This window comes from Chlamydotis macqueenii, chromosome 1 (genome assembly GCF_036417535.1).
Source record: "Chlamydotis macqueenii isolate bChlMac1 chromosome 1, bChlMac1.mat, whole genome shotgun sequence".
Lineage (NCBI taxonomy): Eukaryota > Metazoa > Chordata > Aves > Otidiformes > Otididae > Chlamydotis > Chlamydotis macqueenii.
The window spans coordinates 188,811,046-188,831,487 of NC_141556.1; the positions used below are offsets into that span (position 1 = coordinate 188,811,046).

The following is a 20,442-nucleotide window of genomic DNA, read 5'->3' on the forward strand; positions in this document are numbered from 1 at the left end:
TTGGTTTAAAGAAGGCAAACAAGGCCTTCTGACAAGTTCCTTCCTGCTGTCTAGTGCTTTTGTCGCTGAATTCTTTTACACTATTTGGCTTGAATGTTCTGCAGATGTGCTAAGTATATACTGTTATTTGTATCATGCAGTTATGCAAGTCGTCCTCATTGTTTAGAAAAGTGATGTTGGTTTCAGTAAATTACTAAATGCTATTGTAATTCTTTTTCTTAATATGTAACATTAAATCCTTTTGTGTAATGTGGCTGGCACAGAGGCTGGAAGTCATCAGTCCATGCTGTGACTATTGTGACACACAAATTGATTCAGCTGTAATAGGATGAGCATGAAGAAGTATTAAAAAACCATTGGCTCACATCTTATGGTAGATTAAGTGTGACTGATAAAAAAGGATAAAAACTCCAAGGTTTTGAAAACTCAGCTTGTGCTTGGAAGAAATAGAATGAAGATCATTCAAACTTGTAAATCTAACTTTGCAAAACTCCCATATACACAAAAAGGCAAACACTGAAGCCTCCTTAAATGTGACAGGGATTTTGTGTTAGCTGCAACAACATCCCCGTTTCTAGTCATGCCCCAGCAAGGCTGAAAGTAAATTTTCAGCAAAATAAGTGGACACAATGTTACATAATACACTATTGTAACTGGGGCAACTTATCCTTTACTAATAATAATGTATATTAGCAGCAAATGAGGACATGTAAGCCTGATCCTTAAAAATATTTATGATGTCGTATACGCTGACAAGGGCTTACAAGGAGGCAAAAATGGCAGCTTCCTACCCTACCAACAGGAGACAGATAAAAAAGCATAGTCCTAAAGGTAACACATTCAGCATTAACTGTTCATACTTCTTCTCACAGACTATGGAAAATTGGCCAGAATGATTAACACAGTACTTTTAAAAAATATCCATCCTGTGTCCTAGCGGTGCAGGTTAGGAGGCATGAGCTGTGGCTTAGTATTAGCATGAGATAGCACAGCCATCAAGTTTTGAGCTGTTCAGCATATAGCTTGTGTCTGCTGGATCAACTCTGTTAGGCTGTATGCTAAGGGGAGTGTTTGCTTTACCCAGCCTTAGATGTCTAAAATTAGATATCTGTTTTGAGTTGCTTATCAATGCTTCTCACTGTTAGACACCTTTATTGGCTTACTTGAAATATAATATTTTGTAAGAAAATAGTAGGGACATTTTACAAAGTCAATAGTTAGAATTGTCATAATAAAGTAGGATAATCACAATAATTTTATCTGAAAAAAAATGTTGGGGCATTAGTCCTCCTTATTGTTAAATTATAGGCATATTTTGGAATAAAGTAAGGTTTCACAATAAATTTTAAAATAATCCAGAATCTCAAAAATGTCCACACGAAAATGTCTGATTTTTTAATTATTATTTTTTACTATATCTTCCTGGCATTAGTTCATTACTGGAATTATATCTTGGGTTGATAAAATATTTGCTAAAAAAAGTTTACCCAGCTGGGAAAAGGAGCAGAAAGAGATGGTCTGCCTAGGCAGCCTAGAGTTACCAGCAGAACTAGTAACAAAACCCATGTCCTGAGGTCCAGATAAGTTGTCCAGCTGTTATTGCCTAAAGATAGATTTGTGTGTTTTCTTCACCTCAAGGCACCCTCCACTTTTTCCATTCATACCATAGTTTGGAATCTGACAAAAGATGCTTCCATCTCAAAGCTGTAGCGCAAAGAAGTCTTCCCACCACAAAGTCTCAGCTTGTGGTTAGGATTTCATTTTGGCTAGTCAGTCCGTTCATTTTGCTGTGAACCACATTCTATAACTTAGCACAAGAGGGAGGTTTTATGGCCTTATCTGTCTAGCATTTAGAATTTTAATTGGAGGCCTTCATACATTTTATGTAGGAACAAACATTTTAATTTTTTAAGCACACTTCATCTAAGAGTCAATGTTTTATTTAAGACCCCAAAAGATAAGCATCACTTAGCCTCAAACATGTGCTGCCCCATTTTTATCATCTCTGTTGCCTGTAGTTGGAGAAAAGAAATCTGAAAGACAAGCATTAAACATCTTGACAGCATTGAGCTGAACTGTGGGTGTGAAAATGCTAAAGGATGCAATTTGTAATGAAACCTTATCTGCTGGACTTAGGCAGGCAGTATTTCAGATATTTAACTAGTATTAAAAGTGTACGTCCTTAAGAAGTTGCCATATCTCTAAAATTTTAATTGCACATTCATACCTGTACACGAAATCCTCAGACTGTTGTCGGTTACCTTACAGTGCCTTAGAGCAAGGGTGAGGTTTGTGGATACATCTGTTTTCTACAAAAAAAAAAAGAATAGGCTTGGAGGCAGAGTTTTGTAAAAGTAAAGAAAATACTGCAGTTGCACATTAAGAGTGCGGTACTTACCTTTAGGAAATACAGTGAGTTCAAGGACAGTAAACAAGCTGAACTCTTTCCAGGGAGGCCAGAGAAGCTGCCTATGGAAAGCAGAAAATGACAATATACCAGACGAGTGTTGCATGGCTGGGATCACACACACTGCTCTGAAGTGATGCTGTCCCTGAGCTCAGCTTGGCAGCTTCCATCCACTCGCTTGCCTTACACGCTTGATGGCCAAGCGAGGTTCCAGCTGTGCAACCCACAGCAAGCAACCTTGGGACAGGGAAAAGGACTTCTGGTCAAATCTGGGGCCACCATTGCAGGTCTACAGTTTGTGCAGTCTTGTGAGGATAATTTCAGCACAGCTTTCAGGATAGACTGTGTACAGACCCCTTCAGTGGTGTAACAACTTAATTCAAGTTGTTGAAGTTATATCTTCAAGTTACTCAAGTTATCTGGTAGTTTATCAGTGACTTAAGTGCATATGAAAGGAGTTGAGGTAGGAGGATTTTTTTTAATCCTTCCTGGTGGAACTACTTCTGTCATCGTAATCACTATGTACTTCAGCTGATATAATAATATGAAACCAAAAGAGAATAACTCAACAAACCAGAATGTAAATCAGAAAACTGTATATGCATAGGGATAACTTGAAAGCTGTGGGCTGTACTGAAATGTAGAGTTCAGCATTTTCAAGGTGTTTGGGTGATGACAGCTACAGAGCAATAGTGCTGAAGCAACTGATGAGCTGGATGACACACCTTTATAATATTAATTTCCTTATATAGTGTGGTAGTGCATGAGATTATGTATGTATTCATCTTGTTGTCTGTCATATATTTCTTTTTTTTTTCTTTACTTTAGGTTTTTCCTACAATCATGCTGTCATGATTGACATAACTCAGAAATGTATTTACCTGACTACTTGCAGGCATTGCAGGATTTGCTCTCCTTTACAAGCAAAAAGCAAAATAATTGTAAAGAAATAAACAAAGACAAGGACCAGGCAAGCTGTCCATTTGCCCAAGGGAATAGGTTGGTTTACACAGATTCTGAACTCTTGCACTTAAAAAGTAGGTAAATGGGAACTGCAGTTTTCAGTCTCTCTGTTAAGATAGTGCAGTAATGACAGCCGTTGTAGATAGATAGAGAAATGGATGCATCTGGGGTTTCAGTTCCTCCTTTTCCAAACTGTCTATTATCTTCTTCTGTTTCCCAGATATCTAAGAAATCATCAGCAATCAGTCTGTCTACTTTGGTGTCACAGGGACAGAAAATGTCTCAGACCTAACTGGCATTACTTTAGCTTAGATCTCCCTTTCTGTCATAGCAAAGGGGCTTCTCTTCACGCAGACCATACAGAGTACTTAAACACGTATTGAAGAGGGCTGTTCCAGTTGGTATCTAAAAAAATTGTTAGATATCTAAGTTGGGCTGAGTCATTCCCACTTACAGTAAGTGCAGGGAAAAGGAATGCAACAAAAAATCTCATGTCCTTGAGCAATGAACTGTACAGACTGTGAGCTACGGTTTTTTCTTTTCTGTTTGTTTTTTTTTTTTTTTTTGCCTACTTATCCCCATACAGATATATATACACAATCATCAAACTAGTTTGCTCAGCCCTAGAAATAGTGTTGAGGTAGAAAAATTTCAACAAAATGTAAGAAGGCAAAAATCATTTGACCTTTCTGTGTTTAAGAAGCCTCACACTTGACATATTAATTCTGAAGTGTATAATATATTTACACCACTGCTAAGCCTTGGGAAGTCACATTCACAGTCAGTGACTGTAAGACCTAGTAGTATGACCTTCCCATCCTCCCAGGATTTAAGGAAGATTAATGTGTTTCTGTGAGTGTTCTGTCAAAGATGTAGATTGTGTGGCTAATATCAGTGTGTGCTGGTTATTTGTTTTGGCTTTTTAAAAGACAATTATTTTTCAGTAGTTTGAAAGTAAAATTCATCATAAGTTTGGTAACTTCAGAGCAAGTACTCTGGGTCAACAGTTAAATACTGAAATATTCTGAGTGCCATGAGAGCACTCAGAACTTCAGAAGATAAGTACTTTATTATGCTGCAGATGAGGGAATTATTTGACCTTATTGCTTTGGCATTCTGTGTATCTTTGGTTTAATGAGTAGGAAATCTTAAAATAGGAGGTAAAGGGTCAGGGGTTAAACTCATGATGTAATTAGAGTTGCAGTCCTAGGATTTGCCCTTTAAGTTTAAATGTTTCTGTGAGTTAAGGTTAAAATGATTTAATACATACTTCTATATTTGGGTAAATTCTGATGGTATGAATTCCAAAATGTGTGCATTAGCCTTGTAGTTGAGTTACTTTAAGATGGAAGTGTTTTATATGCTATGAAAAAAACAAGCAGCTTTTGAGTTAATGGACTACATGTACAAGTCAATCATTGTAATGCTGTGTTGTTTGAAGCTGTGTCTCCGCTAATTTTTCAGAGAAGATTGCGGTTAATGACATGTTAAGATAGCCTTCAGTTCTGGCAGAGCTTGAAGCAAATATTAGTTTAGTGCTGTCAGAAAGTATGAAGATAATGACATGCTAAGTGACAGAGGAATACTCTGAGCTGTCGGTGAGTTTGGAGTTATAGCTTTGTACCCTTGAGTTTTCTGCCCTTTCAGCTCTCTCCTCTACTCCCTGGTACCCTGACCCTGGTGCCAAGAGAGAGTGTCACTAATTTTGGCAGACACTGTCAGAGCACAACACATCCCTCCCTGTAAACCTTTTTCAGACCTATGATATCCCAAAAGCTCACTTCTACTAATGAAAATTTAAGGCTCTACTGCCATTTTAATCTCTTTCTAGCCTCAAAAGCTGACCACTTTTGCAATTTAGAGAGCAGGAAAAGTGTGTGTATGTGCATGTGTGTGCTCTCTTTTTTTTTCTATATAATATGTTAGTGAAAGAGAAGATAAATCTAAGACTACAACAACCAGTGAGGTTTGCGGTTGGTAATAGGTCTCATTTTACCCAGTGACATCACAGACGGATGAGAAAATAGTTACGAATTTCAAGCCCCGGTCCACACTGGACAGTGATGATAAAGCGATGGGTATCCCCAGGAGGGCTCTGTGCAGTGTTCAGCCTGGAGGTGACAGATGACCAGAGGTGCCCTGGAGGCTTCCAGCATTGTGAGAGACCTGACAGAACAGTGTGGACATAGCCAGAGAGTCCCCTGAGAAAATATATGCCCAGGTTGTGTTTTTTATCCTGACCACAGCTGAGACTGGGCAGAGTGCACAGACCTTCCACATGTTCTTGTACCTCAGTGTCCACCGCAGCCATACATACCTTCAGTATACTCTCAGCTGGGTTCCTTACCTCCTGAGAAATTTTAAACCTGTATGTCTGCACACACTACACAAAGGCATTGCTTTTGTGTTTGTACCTCAGAATAAAGAAGAGGAAAGCAGAAGCAAACTTGCTTAGGAGCTGCTTAGCTCACAACCCCTGGCTGTAAGCCTGTGGGGAGGCCTGTGAGGCTGGCTGCCTCCTCTGCGTGGGGTCAGAGGGTGGGTGGGCTAGCTCCGGCATCCCGCAGCCCTGCTGGAAAAGGGACTCCGTGCCAGCCTTCTCCAGTGCCAAGCCAAGCGAGCATGTTTCAGCGCGTGGGAAGGGAGAAAAGGGATTTCCGCCTGTTGACTCCACATACCTTCTCAGAATCTGGCACAGCTTCTCGAGGTCAGAAATACGCTATGGCCAGGCAGGGCTTGTGTCCCTAGGGATATATGATTACAATCCCAAACGCTGGATCTCCAGTCTTGACTTTCCACACTGTTTTACAAGAATAAGTGGCCACCTCCCAAAGTAATTTTCTCATTCAGCTGATTAGTCCTTCAGGCCTCTGTTTTACAGCCCACACACATAGCAGCTCTTATACATGGACACAGTCCCACTGAACAAACATGAGTTGTTTTACATGCAGAACAGCTAAAAAATGTACAATATACATAGTGTCTTCATTAGAAAGAGGGAGAAAAAAAATCCATGATCTATGGATTTTATTTATGGATTTAAATTGACAGGCTATAATTTATTTTCAGCTTAATTTCATTCTAGTTTTCTTTTCTACTCATTCTGTGCATTTAATTTTTTGCTCTACTTCTTTCCCTCCCAAGGCGCTAAACATAGTTCATTTCAATTAACTCTTTCACTGTTGTCACATGTTTTACCTGTTTCCTATTAACTTCTCTTTTTAGCTATTTCTGTTCTTTCCACCTGTCAATGAGGTCATTCTGCTGTCATAAGACTTCTATCAAACTTCTTTTCCTCCCTTCAGTGCCCATCTGTTTCTCTAGCCTTCAGATAACTTTTAGTCAATGTTTTCCTTTTTTTCTTCCTCCTGAAGGAGCATCAGTCGAAATGTCTCACTAACACGGATTGAATTTGTACTTGGTTATTGAGCTGTGGACCAAAGGCAGTCCATAAGTGATGCTGCCAATACCTTTTTTTTTTTCTTTTTTGATTGACATTGGTTAATTACACTTATGTGGCTTCATCATACTAGACTAATGAGCTGTCTTGATCTGGGAAAGACTTCAGAGTCTGGTAATGTAAAATAAAGAAACAAGCTTAAAAACTTACCGTCTTCTGATAAAATATAGAAACACAGCAGAAGACAGAAAATATGAAAATGCACACCAGAAGAAGCTTTACAAATTATCTCATGTTTCCTCTCTTGGGGCCCTGTGCCACCAACTCTCCCATTTTTCTGTAAAGAGAATTTGCTTGTTTGCGTATATGTATGTAGAACTAAGCCTTAAGACATGAAGTTCTTTGCAGTCGGCATCTTTGTTACTCGACATAGTCATATTTCAAACCTTCTCTTTAATAAAACATAACTTTGCTTTCTCATTTACTTGCCCATTCTGTCTTATAACTCTAACTTGTCTGTATTCTGTTCACCATTTCCTTCTGAGAATCAAAATTATACCCCCATGATTCTATCTTCCGTATAAAACTGAGACTAACCAGTGAGGGATGAGAAAGCATTTCCCTCTTGCTCATAGCTGGCACTTCAAGGGACCTGAAAGGAGCGTTTGTGTCTCTGACTCTTCCTTGTTTATTTAATCATTCACTCTAACAAATCGTTGCCCATTTGCTGTTTACATACGAACAAGTTTTACGAAAAATCACACCCTGTTTATAGCAATTTATTAACTGGGAGGAGGCTATTTTAGCTAATTGAATTGTTTTGTTTAAATAGTTTCCTTCAGCTCTTGCCAGAAGCAAAGATCCATCAGCAAGTGTACTACCTAGTAAACTATTTGTAGGTTAATTTTGTGTAGCTTTTGTTCAATGAAGAGGCCTGTAAGGGTTTTTGCCTTTTTTCACAGGTGCCACCAGTGCTTCTGGACAAGCAATTTTCAGAATTTACGCCAGATATCACACCAATTATTCTGGCTGCCCACACCAACAATTACGAAATCATAAAGCTCCTCGTGCAGAAAGGAGTCTCTGTGCCCAGGCCACACGAGGTCCGCTGTAACTGCGTTGAATGTGTCTCAAGTTCAGACGTGGACAGCCTCCGCCACTCGCGATCCAGACTCAATATCTACAAGGCTTTGGCGAGCCCATCATTGATTGCTTTGTCCAGTGAGGATCCTTTCCTTACCGCCTTTCAACTGAGCTGGGAGCTGCAGGAACTGAGTAAAGTTGAAAATGAATTTAAGTCGGAGTATGAGGAACTGTCACGGCAATGCAAGCAATTTGCAAAAGATCTCCTGGATCAGACACGGAGTTCCAGGGAATTGGAAATTATTCTTAATTACAGAGATGATAATAGCTTGATAGAAGAACAAAGTGGTAATGATCTTGCAAGATTGAAACTGGCAATTAAGTACCGTCAAAAAGAGGTGAGTGAGCTGGAGAATATTTAAGCATATTTAGTAGTAGTAATGTGATAGATAATAGTCTGAAATATGTCTTTTTAACTAAGACAAATTGCTGCTTATCTTTTTTTGTTCTACAGGGTCTTTTCTTTTTTTTATGTTTTTAATTAGCTGACTTTGAGTAGCTGTTACAGATTCATAGTATCAGAATTTAAAATATTCTATTATAGCACAGATCCAAATAAACTTTATTTCTTTTGCACCTGAATAGATATAGTCTCCAGTAGTTGTGTTCTGAAGAGCTCATCAATAATAGGATGAGAAATATATACAGCATACTTCAAATTAGCTTTAATTGTGTCTGAAGAGAAAGGAGGCTATGTGTTTAAACAGCTATAAAATACTACAGATACCTCTACAGAGAAGTTTCTTCAACAAATAGCTATTATAAATAGACACTGAAACATGACATTAATAGCAATGCATGACCCCCCAAAAACTTTGACATTCGAATTCTTTTTCAGAAAAAAACAAAAATTGAGATACCTGGGTATTGGTTTCCATGACAGTTAAAAATTCATGAGTTTGCTTCACTGATATAGATATTCAATTGGAATCAGAGGATGTCTGTATTTCTTTTAAAATACTCAAGTTCTTATATGCATTGCAAAACCAAAAGAATCAAGACAGAAGTAATAGTTAGGTGGACAGTTTCCCTGATATTTCCAAAATGTAACTTGATCCCTGCTCATCATCATGTCAGAATGCACTTTATAATCTCATTGGGAATGTGTACATCCTGTGGAACTGTACAGACAAGACAAATGTCGTTCATAATTAAATGTTACTTGTTCATATAAAATATGGCAAATGTTTAAGAAACTTCCATGTTATATTGAACTAGTCTATCTATCACTGATAAATCTCTGCTCTGTGAAATATACTTTTATATAAAATATATAGTAAATGCATTAATATATTAAGTATATTAGAAAGGTTTGCAGGAACGATAACCAAACACGTAATGATTCTGTTGTCCATTTGAAACACGATTTAAAAATGCTAAGAAGTTATCCAGTTATTCAGTAGAGACCTACTAAAGTACTGCTGGAAAAATATCTCAATTGATCTCTGACTTCATAAGTCTAATAAATATTTTAATACAATACATTTCAGGAAATGTATAGCACAATTTTGCATTTCATACTATAATGTTTTAGGCAACATGTTCACTGCCTTTGTAAATTATTTTCAGATGGTACTATTCCAGACTTTTCTTAACAACTACTATTTCTCTTTCTTGAAATGGCAATCCTGTACTACAGTCACCTGAGAAATTCTAGCCTCAACTTCTATTTTCTATATCCTCTATTTTCTACAAGATTCATGCATTGAAATAAAATTCTGACCTCTCATGTTTTGCTTTTTTTTTATTTTTTAACCTAAATACAAAGTTTGAATTTTCTTAATTTGAGATAGAGAAAGTGAGAGACATCTGTAGGGTGAAATGTTTTTCATAGTTGTATCTGATTTCTGTGCCTAATTAAATTGCAGTAATACAGATAATTATACTTCATTGATTCGTTGTAATAGCAAGCATTATTAAAGCAATACTGATTTAGTGCAACAATTCCAAATCAATAGATCTTTTCTATTTTACATACATTTTTAATTTCTATAAGTATTTCCCACTATCTGTACCATATGAGTCTCCCTGAAGTAAAATCAAGTTTTATTAGATTCTCTTGCTGTGTTCCTTTTGCTGTTGTTTATATTCCCTACTAGATGCTGGAGCGAACAGTAGTCACTGTAACTGATCAGTTGTTTTATTTCTGGTTATTACAGCAGTGTCCTGGTAGGTACAGTTCCAAGATCAAGACACTTACCTCAGGCATAACAAATGCTTGGATTCTGGCTGTCCTGGTGCATATGGATTATGATGAAAATAGATCAGACAGGTCTCTCTATTTCTTGTGTTAAGGATGTTACATGAGCCACTGAATCCAGCAGCCTCCAGGGTCTAGGGTTTCTTCTGGGCTGGGCACTGGAGCCCAGCCAGGAGCACCTGGAGACCCCAGGGTCTCTGCCTCAGGCACAAGCATGCTGACCAGCCCTGCTTACACAAGACCGGGCCCTTAATTGCCTTCTCTCCATTTTACCATGCTTGTTCTTCCCTGATCCTTCCTCACTCTTTTCTCCTAAACATCCTGTAATAAAATGACAGCTCTGATATGTGAGTCCCATGAACCCCCTAAAACTCCCATAATGCTCATGATAATGGTGTTTTCCCCTCCTTATGATCAGTTGCAAAGTTGAGGTTGACCCTTCTCAAGGCAGCTGCAGCCTTTAATGGCCAGATGCTAGAGAGTCTTGGTCTTTGTCATTGTCTCCAATATATCCCAATTTCTGTGTTGAATTTATCACTTTTCTTGCTGTTTTCTATTTCTGTTATATTAATTAACCCTTAACCAGATAATTAAATGAAGAAATAATTCAACAAACCAGATACTCTCATATTTTCTATACCCTTACAGTACGACTATCCAAGGTAAACTTGATGGCAAGCAGCAGAGGCAACTTGTAAATCTTATTTTTAAAATGGCAGGAAAAAAAATGTGGACTGGATTTTAACTAATCTATTAACATATTATTTTCGATTTAGCCTGTTTAAAAATACTGGTTTGGAGTGACGCGTCTGCTTCCTCTGCCCTGTCTCAACCAGCAAGAGTAATTTCTCTACCAAAGACTTTTCTATTATGAAAGGATCAAGTATGGATTTGTGAGTTTTGGCTGCTATCAGTTCTAGTTATTGTCTTTCTTCCTCTTAACTTGCCTGCTATCCTGCAAAATAATAATAACCAAAAAAAAAAAAAAAAAAAACCAACCCCAAATGCCCCAACAAAACAGCAAAACAGATAAGAATGCATTGTCTTCCTTTCTTATCTTACCAGCCATCCCTAACATCCCAACCTTTATTCACACTGTTACCAAAGGACATGGTAATGCTATGCTGGGGCTGAGGTCAGAGCTCCATGAGTAAGCAATCAGGTCTGGTTGTTCAGAACATCCAATCTAAGTCCAGAAATCGCAGTTAAAAGTAACAAAATAATGAAGAATGAGGACAAGTGAAGCAGGAACATGTGTCCTCGTATGTTGCTTTTACAATTAGTTGATCAGGAGTTAAAGATTACTTTTTTTTCTTTTAAGTGGAAAGTAACACCTAAAATTATTAGCAGTAATTCCTCTTGGCAGTAATAAGCAAGTGAGTATGAAACACTTTAGAACTAAACCTTGTAAAGGACTGGAGTAGGTTTTGAATAACATAACTTGGTTTAATATTAGAGACACAAGATTGGGTAGGAACAGCAGATTGAGGGTACTTGTAGTAGACGCAGACAAGTGGATGGTGAAGAATTTTCATTTTTCATTTTTCTTCCTTTAAGGTAAAGAAAAGAAAATTAATGAACATAAGAAAAGATAGTTACCAAGCTGGGAGTTGTTGAGAAGCTTCAAAATGACATCGTATTTGATCAAACATAGATCTAGAAATACCTTGTAATGAACAGAGACTCTTAAAAGTGAAGTGATTAAGCAGTGCTTGGCATTTCAGTTTGACGCTCTTGAAGCATTTTATAAAGCTGTTTACTTCCTTTATCTTTAAAAACTAAAGTAAATACATAGTTATAGCATCCAAGCATGGTACTGTGTCATGTTGAGGTGTAGATAAAGAAGCAAGAACTAAATTTGCTAAAAGATACATTCAGGAAGGACCATTTCTAAATTTTCATTTGTCTTTTCAGTACTAACTACTAAAACTCTCCCAAATACCTCTAGTTAGTCTTCTAACAATTCCCGTTTCCCAGATTTTCTGAGTTGTTAGCGCCTGCAGAGCCTCAACTGGTAAAGAGGGAGAGAAAGGCTAAAAGAGGGAGTGAGTTTTAACAATTTAACACAATTAAAGACATTTAGATTTAACAAGAGTACAGGCTTTATTAATAAGAATTTCAGGGAAAACATTTCAGGGAAATCAGCTTCAGACAAGCTTGCTCACTTATTTGCAGGCAGACAAGAAGTGAGACAGGACTCCCCCACACAGGAAACACACATCATAGATCAACTGTTTTTAACATAAACCTGTGTGTTCCCATAAAATGTGCACCAAATATTACTGATATGAGCCCTATAACTAAATTATTAATTGATGTATTAAATTTAAATACAATAATATAATATTCACATTTCATGGATCAGTTATTGTTTTCTAGGAAAATAATGCTGCAGGATAAAAAAAATTTGTTTGTTTCCAGTAATAAAAGCCATCTGTTTGCTCCTACTCGAAACAGTACTTTTAAAAATGCAATCACCAGTTGTTCACTAGTTTTCTATGCAAAATACTGCTTCAGTGAAATGGAAATGTTTCACAATAATGTTACAAATTCAGTGAAATTTTTGATGAAAAAGTGTCAAATTATTTCAAATCTGTCATTTCATGTTGATTTCTAAAGCCTTAATTACAGTAAACAAGCATTTTGTTTGAGTGCGGTTTCTTCTTACTTTGCTTGGACTTTAACATTTTTGACAATGCAATGCTTATACCTAATACCATCCATATTGTATTAATATACAAAGCAGTATAAATATGACAGAAAGCAAAAATTATTCCTTATCAAAATTGAATAACTCAACAATGCCTAAAGAAAATACTTTTAAAGTATTGAATGAAAAGTTGTCATGTTCTTAGTGATGTTTTTAATGTTTAATTTGCCATTCTGTTGGGAAAGTTGGCTTTTTATTCAGATATGGAATATAAAATATATCTGGAAGTGCTGGAAATTTCCATAACAGCAGTACAGTTTAAGAGTCTAAGTCAAGCTTTGTGACTGTCTCAGAGAGCAGAATTTTCCTTTGGAACCACGGATTGATTTTGAGTAATTTTAGTAGCCATTATAATGAATTTCTCATTAAAATTCTTTCAGATGCAAAAGCCTGAATTATTGACTCTGCAGTCAGTAATGACTTTGGAAACATAACATCTAAGAATTATCTTGTGTTTAAAAAAAAATACACCTAAAGATAAACAGAAACACAGCAGCCATGTGTTAGCAAGTCACCATGTATGTGAATATTTGTCAAGACTAGAAAGATGCAGTCAGAAGTCTCTATATAAAAAATAACCAAACCCCACCAAAAATCAGACTCTGATAATATTTGGACATAGTTTTAACACCAAAGGAAGATGTGTTTAGTCTATGAAACCCATAACTGAGAGGAGTGATATATGGACGGTTGGGTCCATGTCTCCAAAAGACCCATTTCTGCAGACTCTCAGCCACAGTATTGAAAAGGTTTGATAAACATTTTTCCAGGCAAGAGCCAGGTACTCTAAAACAGGTCATATGTTTGCTTTGTAAATCATGTAAAAGTCTCTGTGTTTATAGATAAAGACTCCACAGATTGTTAAATAGCATAAATTATGTAAGCAGCTTATCTGCTACACATACTTAAAGTCTTACTCTAACTGGTTATCTGTTACCTCAGAACTGAATGAAGTGTAGGTGTCCTTGTGGAAACTGTACTTATTGCTGCTGGAAAAAAAAAAAATGTTCTTTAATCACTGGGTGGGAGCACATCTGCTTAATACAGCATTTAATTGTGCCTAGATTTTAAATGCATGGTGAAGCAATTCTCCTGAAGTATGTGCGCAAATTCCTTATACAGTCAAAAGACAGAGGTATGCACAGAGGGAGATCCTGTCTGCTCAAGATAAGACATCTAAGTTAACTCCAGAGACATCTCTCTCTGCTCTCTTGGCTGGGTAAGGAAACAGGGCATTTTGATTAGAAGAATTACTTCACTAGGCATGAAAATGTAGATGCCAGTTAGAAAACTTACTTCATCAACTGCAATTTTTGCCTTGTGGTAACATATATTTCATATTCTGAAAGCCGAGAGCCCACATAGGGGGAAATGAATCTCAGCACTAACATTTTAATGATGTCTCAGAAGGCATCAGTAACCTTTGAATGCTATATGCCGAATACAAGTTGGAACCCTCTCATCACAGTTCTAGTGAAACTATTCATGAACTGGCAGCAACGCCTTTTTATTTTGAACACTTGCTAGAAGTAATTAACTCAAGGAGGAGGAGACTTGCTGTTAATGAAGCACTGTGGAAATCTCTCATTTCAGTTCCTTTTCTGAATCTTCCTTAAATGAAGTGTTTCTGGGATGCCTGCCTCAAGCAGGAACAGCCGGTAGTGCATATCCCTAACCAGCAGTGTACAGCCCTTCTGTTTGGATGTGACTGGCAGCAACAGAAGTTGCCTTTTGGTTTGAAGGAGTCACTACTGCACCTACAAGCTTCCTGACAAACCTGGGGTAGATTTAGCACCATAAGCTGAACTTCTTCTACTTACAAAAAAAAAAAAAAACCCCAAAAACAAAAAACCAACCATTAGCTGAACAAACAAAATTCTAGAGAAAAAAAAAATCTTTAACAAGGTGAATAAGTAAAGTGCTGCGCAGGATTTTATTTTGAATGCAAACCTGTAACTACAGGAATTTTACAGCCCTCTTTCCTCCCTCCATATACTCGCTGGGCATCTGGCTGTTCTTCCTCCCACCTCTGCAAGAGTACCTAATCCACAGCTCAGGTTAGTTAGCTTTGCTGGGTGATGAACCTCAGACTGAGCTATGGTGGGGTTTGCAACTGCTGGCTGCCTCTGTTCCTCCCGTGGCCTCCATCAGTCATTCCTGACTGCTGCCACCTCCTCACTTGTGCAGCTCCTCTTTCATGCTCCCCACACCTTCTACCAGAGCTGCACCAGCAGCTATGCTTCACTCCTCATTGCAAGCCATTTTGGCAAAGCCCAAGAGCTTCAAATAAGTTGTATTATTTTAGCTCTAGTTACTGCCCTTGTAGCCTGAAGAGCTCATGCAGACATCTAACTTGTAGAGGAGTATTCAACTCCTTTCTATTTTTTTCTGTTTCTTAGCTCCCAGGACACTCTTAAGCAGCCCCTCCTCTCTCACATTTCTTGTAGGAGGCTCCCACACAAAGCTTTCTGTCCTCTTGTCCAAGATATGACCTTTCCATGCCTCTGCTTTTGGTGCAATTGGCCTAAGATAGAGTGACTGCTTAACCAAGGCACATTCGAACATCCTGGCTGAAACTTGTGCATGCTATTGCAGTGCGAATTTTTCCACTGCTTGGGAGGACTTCGTCCATTAAGATAAATTTTTATTGAACAATAAAGCAAGACAGCCAAAGCAAACTTGTTTTAGGCCCGTCTGCTGGTTCTTTTAATCTACATCCTCTTTGTTCCACCAGATGTCCACAGAGTCCATAAAGCATTCTCCTCTTCCCTCCTTTTACCCCTTGTTTAATCTATAGCCCTTAGCTACCAACATTAAAATAGTAAAGAGTTTCTTAATACATTGCCTCCATCAATGTGTACATCCATAGAATCATAGAATCATTAGGGTTGGAAGGGACCTTTAAAGGTCATCTAGTCCAAGCCCCCTGCAAGGAGCAGGGACATCCCCAACTAGATCAGGTTGCTCAGAGCCCCTTCCAGCCTGACCTTGAATGTTTCCAGCAATGGGGCATCTACCACGTCTCTGAGCAACCTGTTCCAGTGTTCTAGGACCTTCACTGTAAAAAATGTTTTCCTAATATCAAATCTAAATCTACCTCCCTCTATTTTGAAACCATTACCCCTTATTTTATTACAACAGGCCCTACTGAAGAGTTTTTCCCCATCTTTCCTGTAGGCCCCATTTAGGTATTGGAAGGCTGCTGTAAGGTCTCGCCGGAGCCTCCTCTTCTCCAGGCTGAACAGCCCCAACTCTCTTAGCCTGTCTTCATAGGAAAGGTGCTCCAGCCCTCTGATCATCTTTCTGGCCCTCCTCTGGACTCGCTCCAACTGGTCCACATCCTTCTTGTTTTGGGGGTTCCAGAACTGGACACAGTACTCCAGGTGGGGTCTCACGAGAGTGGAGTAGAGGGGCAGAATCACCTCCCTTGACCGGCTGGCCACACTCCTCTTGATACAGCCCAGGATGCATTTGGCCTTCTGGGCTGCAAGGGCGCATTGCTGGCTCATGTTGAGCTTCTCATCAAACATCCATTATCAAACAAAAGATTTATGAGAAAAACAAACTCTTGTTATATGAACTCACTCTTGTGCCTTCAGAGAGATCTGATCTTTATTTTAAATTTTGAACAGAGAGTAAAAGTTCCTAAACTTTACAACTCCAGGAGTTAAAGTAGAAAAATGACGAGAGATGTTGAATATGGCAGTGGTATGACGAACAGGAGCTTATGTTTGTGAAAGTCATATAGCTCTCAGGTTTGACTGTTGGCATTTGAACCTCTAGGGTATTTTTCATACTGAAAAGAAAATGTTCACACAAAACTATTAAAAAGTCCTCCTAACAGAGACACTTGGCTTTGTTCTGCAAATAATAGGATTACATTCTTTCCCACTCCATTCCCACTTCACCTCATCATCATCAGGCCATCTCCTTTGGCATCGTACAGCAGTGTCTCCCATTCTCCTTTGTCTGACTTCCTTCCAGTCCAAGAATTGATGAAATCTAAAATGCGGTGGAGGTATCGCAAGTAAGAGGAATTTGCCAGCACTTAGATAATGCTTGCTTGAACTTTGAGCTTTCACAATTATTTCATGGTTAGTCCAAATACTAGAATAGCTTTCAGTTAATAGTTTGGATTGAATGAGACAGCTGAGAAAATTAGGAACTCCCTTGGTGATTGTTTGGATGCATAAGATATATCAAGAGACTCAATATTCTTTTGATACTGTCTCGATAGTTTTCCCTTGTGATACATTTAAGCATCCTTTCTCCTTTTTATTGGCACACTCCAGTAATCTCAGGATCCATATTTATTTTTTTCTGTACCCTTTGTCCACTCTATTTTTATAATACTCCTTCCCTTTCCTTACTGGTTTACAGAGACCATTGCCCATTGACCTACAAGTTTTCCAGGGCCATATCCACTGCTGCTGCTTTTGCATCCCAAAGAGGGAAGTTACAGACCCATGGCAGCAGGAGGTAGAAAGAGCTTAAGACTTACGCAATAATCATTTCCTAGGGTGAGCACCAGGAGACCAGTGCCTCAGACCCATGCATTCTCATGCTTTTCTGTTGAATGTTGTTTTCCCTAATTAAGTAACTCTGTCTTGGGAGACAGAGCAGATCAAATAGGACTTCTAGGACCAAAAACCCTTGTAAAGACATATAGGTGATGAAAGGAAACTTCTCTTGTTTCTCAGACTCAGTTGCAGAAGAGACAGTATGGTTAAGATGACAAAACAGTAGATCACTAGCTTGCTCAGTAATTTTGGAAAGATTATTGCAAGTTAGAATAAAAGATAAAGTATAGGTATCTGTGGCTTCTGTCTAACTTTTTAAGCATATAAACTCCATAATAACCTAAAGATTTAGTGGAATAGTGACTTCAGTTGCTATCTGTGCCTGCTGACTATTCATCCAGTCGCTGAAATCCACATATGTTGAATTTCCTGCTGCCTTATTTGTAGCTGAGCCCCAAAAGGATTCCCAAAGGGGACATAAACTCCTTTCTCTATCTGAAGGGTGTTTCTTCACCTTAAAATAAAGTCTTAAGTTTGTTTTAAATCATGGCAACTAAGTGAAGTAAATGCCTTTTGAAGGAATAAGTCCAGAAGAAAGCGCTGGTTTTAGTTACAACTTCAGTTTTATTGAAAACAACACATCAATATCTGCTAAATACTGTGTTGGGACTGAAGGAAGCATTCAGAAATAAAAAAGCATGTTGAGTTTTTACTGAAAGATTGTGAAAAGCTTGCTAGTTTTGTTGCTTAAAGAAATCAGTTTTATTTCATTAGTATCACTAATGACTGTAGAATATAACCAGACTCTATTCTGCTTCTGTGTTGCTTAATTTTCCTGATAATTTCACTTAACATTTATGTGGTGTGAGACTTACAGAACTTGACACAACTTGAAACTGGTCAAGGGCATGCTAACCAGAATAAACAGAGGACATAAGTGAAATAACGTGTTTTTTTTTTTTCTCAGTGATGTTTTATATTAAATTTGGTCTCACGGTAATGGAAGTAGACAGTTATATCTGCTGCAAGTTGTGTTTTGCAGACACACTTAGGAACTGATCTGCTTATCTGATATGTAACTGGTTTCAGTTTTCTTTTTTTTTTCCTGCTTAGGCAAATGCTTAGCAAGCCCAGGACAAAGAATTGAGATTGCAGACTCATTCTGGCTTGTACATTCTACATTAGAAGCTGTCTCAGGGATTTAATAGATTAACGGTTTTCCTTTATACGATAACTCATATTTCCCGTGTCATGTATCTCAGTCTTGTGTAGATGTCTTGGATATACTTGGGCATCTCAAATGGTTCAAGAGATGTAGGAATTGAAACCTCTTTAAGGTCTACCTGTTGTTTACAGGTGAGCTAGATGTGTAAGCTTATGACAGAGTCAATGTGTCCTAGAGCATCATTCAGCTGAACAGGCACTTAGTTTCCTAAGCACAGATGTCTAGTGCTATTTGAGATAGCCTAAGCTGTCTGAGATGACTAAACAGAGCTGGTAGATATGGCACAATACCTATGAGGATTGCATGTTCTTCCAGACCAGGAACCAGAGGCCAGAATACTTCAGGACATCTGAAACAGATTTTCAAAAAGTGAAAGCCTCTTTGTTAGGAGGAGAATAGGCTTAGTTGTTGGTGAGCACTTGCAAAGGATTTGATAAGGAAAGAGTTTACAGAATGTTTTGAGGAACAGGGGAAAGCAAAAGATGAATACATATGAATAAGAGAAGAAACAAATCCAGAGCTGAACAACCTCTGACATGTTCTTTTTTACATCAAATCATGACTTTTTTTGCTTTCAATCTGTTGCATTCCTGAATAATATTGTAAACATGTGAGGGTCCTTAACATTTGTGGGAGAGAAAGAGCAATGCAGATGTTCAGCAGAAGAAGAAATTGCTGAAGGTCTGCAAAGTGCAACATGCTTGTGCTCTCTTGCCCAAGTATGGGATCTGGCTCTTTTTTTTCAGGTGGATGAAGAGGAAAAGGAAACGTTTTATTCTGCCTGCTGTGCAGAAAAGATAATAATATTTAATTACCAGGGTAATGTAGTGATTTAAATTAGAGGTTGTTCTAAATAGCTAACCTTAAGAGCCTCATTAGCAGCCCTGTTATGGTTCACAAAAAGGCATGACTCAGTTATGCAGCATTTGACATTAAGACAAGCTGAAAATGTAACAGAAGGTAAAAAAGGTTTGACACCTTATTAACAAAATTAGTTCAAGGCTTGGACTCTTTTTTTCTGCCTTCTTAATAGCATGTAGAAAGTAACTAGAAATAGCCATTCCTGTAGAGTGTTTGTGCTATAAGCCTCTGACTCATTCCACGTAACCTCAGGTATTTAACTGAGGTACCTATGTCAGCAGCCTAGCCTAGGGTCCCTTCGTAGTCAATGGGAAGAGGCAGACATCTCCAGACACCAACTCAGGCCATCTAAGAACAAAATCATTTTTGTCACCACTTACATTACTTAAATTTGTTGCAGAGGAGATGTGGGATAACTAGATGTGTTGTACAGGCTAAAAAGAATGTAAAATCCTTTCTGGAAGGTGGGTGACGATGGGCATAAGCTATTTTTTTTTATGTCTTGATATCTGTCATTCTGAGAACTGGAAAAGTCTCTTAAGCTGAGATGGATGAACCTCGAGGGCCTGTTTGCTGGAATCCCTTTGGCAATCTAAGATGCAGCTTCCCTTCTAATGCATTGTGTGATCTAAGCGTCTGCCTTGGCAGGTATATGCAGAGAGAAACGAAGTTTACTGCAAAGACTTATCTATATTGTTTATACACAGTTACATATTTAAACTTAATGGGCTTAGACTCACCTTGGAGTTCACTGGAGGGGAAAAGCCTAAAGAGATGATCTTAAGGTCCCTTCCAACCCAAACCATTCTGTAATTCTATACTAAAAGTCTGTCTTGCTTTAGGGACAAGGTCTCACTCCTGCAATCTGCACAGGTCATGTTTGAGTTACAGAAATGGTCAAACAGTCTCAGATCAGTAATTTCTAAACAGTTCAATGTTTCTGGACTACATACAGATTCTGAGCTACATACAGATTAAGAGCCAACAATTTGAAGAGAAATATGCAAGCTCTA

The 20,442-nt window shown here is 38.1% G+C and overlaps 1 protein-coding gene across 1 annotated transcript in view; it reads left to right on the plus strand.

Annotated features, from left to right (window-relative positions):
* TRPC4 (transient receptor potential cation channel subfamily C member 4) overlaps window positions 1–20,442 on the plus strand; it is a 159,279-nt gene that overhangs the window by 81,050 nt on the left and 57,787 nt on the right. Inside the window, exon 3 of the mRNA XM_086771942.1 lies at window positions 7,733–8,251. Coding sequence (XP_086628068.1) covers window positions 7,733–8,251 — 519 coding nt within the window. The remainder of the gene's footprint in view (window positions 1–7,732; window positions 8,252–20,442) is intronic.